This window comes from Solanum tuberosum, unplaced genomic scaffold, assembly GCF_000226075.1.
Source record: "Solanum tuberosum cultivar DM 1-3 516 R44 unplaced genomic scaffold, SolTub_3.0 scf01283, whole genome shotgun sequence".
NCBI lineage: Eukaryota > Viridiplantae > Streptophyta > Magnoliopsida > Solanales > Solanaceae > Solanum > Solanum tuberosum.
In genome coordinates this window covers 874-4,610 of record NW_006240236.1, presented here as the reverse complement: position 1 = coordinate 4,610, position 3,737 = coordinate 874, and the positions used below count along the sequence as shown (strand labels likewise).

General features: G+C 30.6%; 1 protein-coding gene across 1 annotated transcript; it reads right to left on the bottom strand.

The window, feature by feature from the left end:
• Window positions 1-228: 228 nt before the first annotated feature.
• LOC102584283 (MLP-like protein 34) lies at window positions 229-1,771 on the bottom strand. Its single transcript, XM_006367936.2, has 2 exons — window positions 1,516-1,771; window positions 229-777 (listed from the first exon to the last, which is right to left on the bottom strand). The coding sequence occupies exons 1-2, from the start codon at window positions 1,634-1,636 to the stop codon at window positions 509-511; spliced, it is 390 nt and encodes a 129-aa protein (XP_006367998.1). The 5' UTR covers window positions 1,637-1,771; the 3' UTR covers window positions 229-508.
• Window positions 1,772-3,737: the final 1,966 nt, after the last annotated feature.

Genomic DNA, 3,737 nt, shown 5'->3' with positions numbered 1-3,737 from the left:
GTATTTGTGGTATATTACATCAACATCAATTATATTCGTGATACAATATCAATTAGATATACAAATAATATGATTCTTTGCTATAGCTACGAATCGTTATTAAACAAACTATAGCAAAGAGCCATATTATATTTCTACTCTTAGCTAATTTTGAAATTTCCTCTGATGACATAAAATCTTACCAAAACAGAGAGGACTAAAGATTCAACTTACTTTAATCACAAAGTCAAATCAAATAAATAAAATTTGTTCTTGAAGAAACGAAATAGTACAATTTATTTCATGTAAATACAACAAAGCAAACTGCATCTTTATGGGAAACACAAAAATCAACAAGCAACCACCTCTTTCAAAGAGAACATGGAAATCCATTATTCACAACATATTACTTTGGATTCTTCAAAAACATACCACACTTGTGATGAATATTCTCCAAAAGTACATTACTATTGAAGAATCCCTGACACACACTCGTCCATATATTTGAAGAGTCTGAACAACGTAGATATTACTGATTGACATGATGGGTGTCAACATCTTTGGTTATATTAGTGGCTAATTGCAAATAAGAGAAGGGTTCTGGAATGTGTTCATTCTGCTTTTCATATTCAATAGTCCATATAACCAAGTTGTTATCTCCTTTATTCTCAATATGAAGAGTTGCTTTGAAGGCCTTGTATTCCTCTATCACATGACCTTCAAATGCCTTGAATGTCACTAACCTTTTTTCCTTGTTTATGTCATCAACAACCACCTTAACAACTTTTTCCTGTCCCTCTATTTTTTGTGAAAAAAAAGGATGGAAAAATACATATTTATACAAGATTGATACATTATATGCAATATTTTTCTCTAAATATAATGTTGTATAAGAAATTTATGTTGGACGGTATATTTTTGAAGATTTTCTATTTATAAATGAACATAATCAAGAATACAAATAAATATTATTATCGGCTCAAAGAGAAGTAAAACTGTTGTTTGGTACCCAAATTATATGATCAAATTATCCTTCCTTCAATTATTTTTGAAGTTTTTGTCCAAAATAATAGAGTTTGATTTGTGTATTTAATTTTACTTTTTATTTAGATGCAGTGATTATTTCTTGTAACCGTGCATCTGGTTTTTTTATTTTTCGGGCCAAATTTATTTTAAAGAATATTTGCTAGAGCCTATTGTTTTAGCCAATCAAAAAATTTATTTATAATAATCGAGTTCTAATTATTATTTCTTTTTATTTATTTGTAGATGGAATGACTACTACTGCAACTACTTCTTCTTCTTCTTCTTTTCTTTATAAAAAAAATCAAATATTTTGAAGTAAACTTTAGTTAACTATATTTGTTCCATTCCAAGGTCAACTACAAATGCCTACTTTTAAAATTAGGCTAATTGGGAAGAAGAATGGTCCTATTTTTCTATTATAAATAGAGAAATTATTATAAATAATCGTCAATCAGAATAAATAATAGTGAACATACAATTCAATTAAAAGAAGTGATAAAAAAATGTTACCCATAGTATAATTCCAGTTGACAACGGAGCCAACAGTACTCCAATCACCTTCATGTAAATCAACAGCTTGAATAGTTTGTGGTACAACATTTGGAAGATGGTGTGATTTTTCACAAAACATTTCATGAAACAAATCCTTACAACCTTTTATTTCTGTTTTAGAAATCAACTTTCCTTTCAAATCCTTTTTTTTTTTAGAAAAATGATTCTGTAATATAGAAATAAAAGTATTATTAAAAAAATTGATTCTGTAATATAGAAATAAAAGTATTATTGGAAAAAATTGATGTATAATAAATAAAAAATGGAAGTCCTTATATAGTTGAACTTAGGGGCATAGATTATTATAATTATTTTCTACAAGTTGAGTATTTTTATTAATATAAGGGATAAGGCATAAATATTTCTAGACTATAATCGAAATCTTAGAGACATAATTTAACTAAATTAAGATTCTATTACCTCCGAACTTATTTTTGTTTGAAGTTTTGTACACCTTTTTTACTTGCGTGGAATCCAAACATCCCTCACGTGTTTCAATTGTGTAAGTCAAAAGGTGTATAAAATTATAAAACAAATGAGTTCGGGAGATAATAAGACCTTAATTTAATTAAGATGTGTCTCTGAAATTTTGATCATAGTCTAGGAGTACTTATACTTTATCCCTTAATATAATATAACATAATATAACATAATATAATAACTCTGACAACTTAAATTGGTTGAGACGTGGTGTTTTGTGATTTAACAATAAATGTGATATTGATGACTATGACAATTGAATTATTTCTATGGCCTAATCCATCGGTGGCTCCTTAAAGTTGGTACCAATTTTCACTTAAACACTTTAACTAAACTTTGTTTATTTTAGACACCTCATGTCATACTGCATTGTGTCATTTTAGCATTTTTTTAACAATCAGTCAAATATATAAGGTGTGTGTAACACACTCGCTGATAACGTGTCAAAGTGGCAAATTAAATAAAAACACGTGATATATATTAAAAATAATTTTTAAATAATGATATTTTAGTAGAATGAAGAAGTAGCCAAAAACTAAATAACATGTGGAATTTTTTACACAAAGAATTAAAAAAAAAAACCCAATCCCACCAAGTCATCTTCTCCGCCCCACCCACCCCAACTCCTCTCCACCCACCCAGATCGTCTTTTCCACTATTCCCCCACCCACCCAGCGTCTTCTCCACTTCTGCCCACCCTAACCCCAACCCCTTTCCCACCCACATCGTCTTCTCCACCCCTCTCCCACCCCACTCATCGTCTTTTTCAAGATTTTCCGTTGCCTTTCTTCTTTGCGATAACATGAATCGTAGCCCTTCTAATGTGTTGAAATTTATTTTTTTGTGAAATCCCTTCGTGGTGAAATTCGTTTTATTTGTGTGTAGCATCATCAAAACTATTTCTCTATGGAAGGAGTTCAAGTTTTGAGAGATGGTGGCTGAAAAATGAGGAAGAAAATGAAAAATAATAATTAAATGAGCATTTCACGTGCTGATATTGAGTGTATTACACTCACTATGTCATGTCAGTAAAAAATGTCAAAATGACAACGGGGCATGACATGAGGTGTCTAAAATGAACAAAACTTAATTAAGGTGTCTAAGTGAAAATTGATGCCAACTTTAGGGGGTCACCGATGGGTTAGACCTATTTCTATCTATATATTTTATTATATATAAACATGAAAGAGGTGGACGACCAAGGGCAAATTCGTAAATAAGCAAAATGTACAGCTTAATAGCAATTGTACTTCGTGCATGGGAAGTACTGAAATTCCAGAAAATCCACCCAAATTCTAGCATATTCTTGAGGCCACATGGCTATCCATACATTGGAAGAGTAAAACAAAGTAATCACACGGTCTTCTATAAATGTAGGGCCCATTATTGTCTTCAAAATTATCATAGTAGTTTTCTTACTTTTTTTAATAGGGAAAATTGTATATAATAGCAAACTATTAATTCAAATTAAATGTTATAAATATAGTTTGATTTAATTGTACATCATAGCAAACTGTTGCTATTTCACCTCTCTCCTGGTGAATCTCGCTCGCCACTCTCGTTCTCTCCCTCGCCTCTCTCATTTTTTATACAAATGCAAGTGTATAAAGTGTGTTTGTTTTTGTATAAAGCGAGAGAAATTGTATATATACATATATTTTCATTCCCCTCTCTCCCCTCTCCCAGATCTCGCTCGCCAC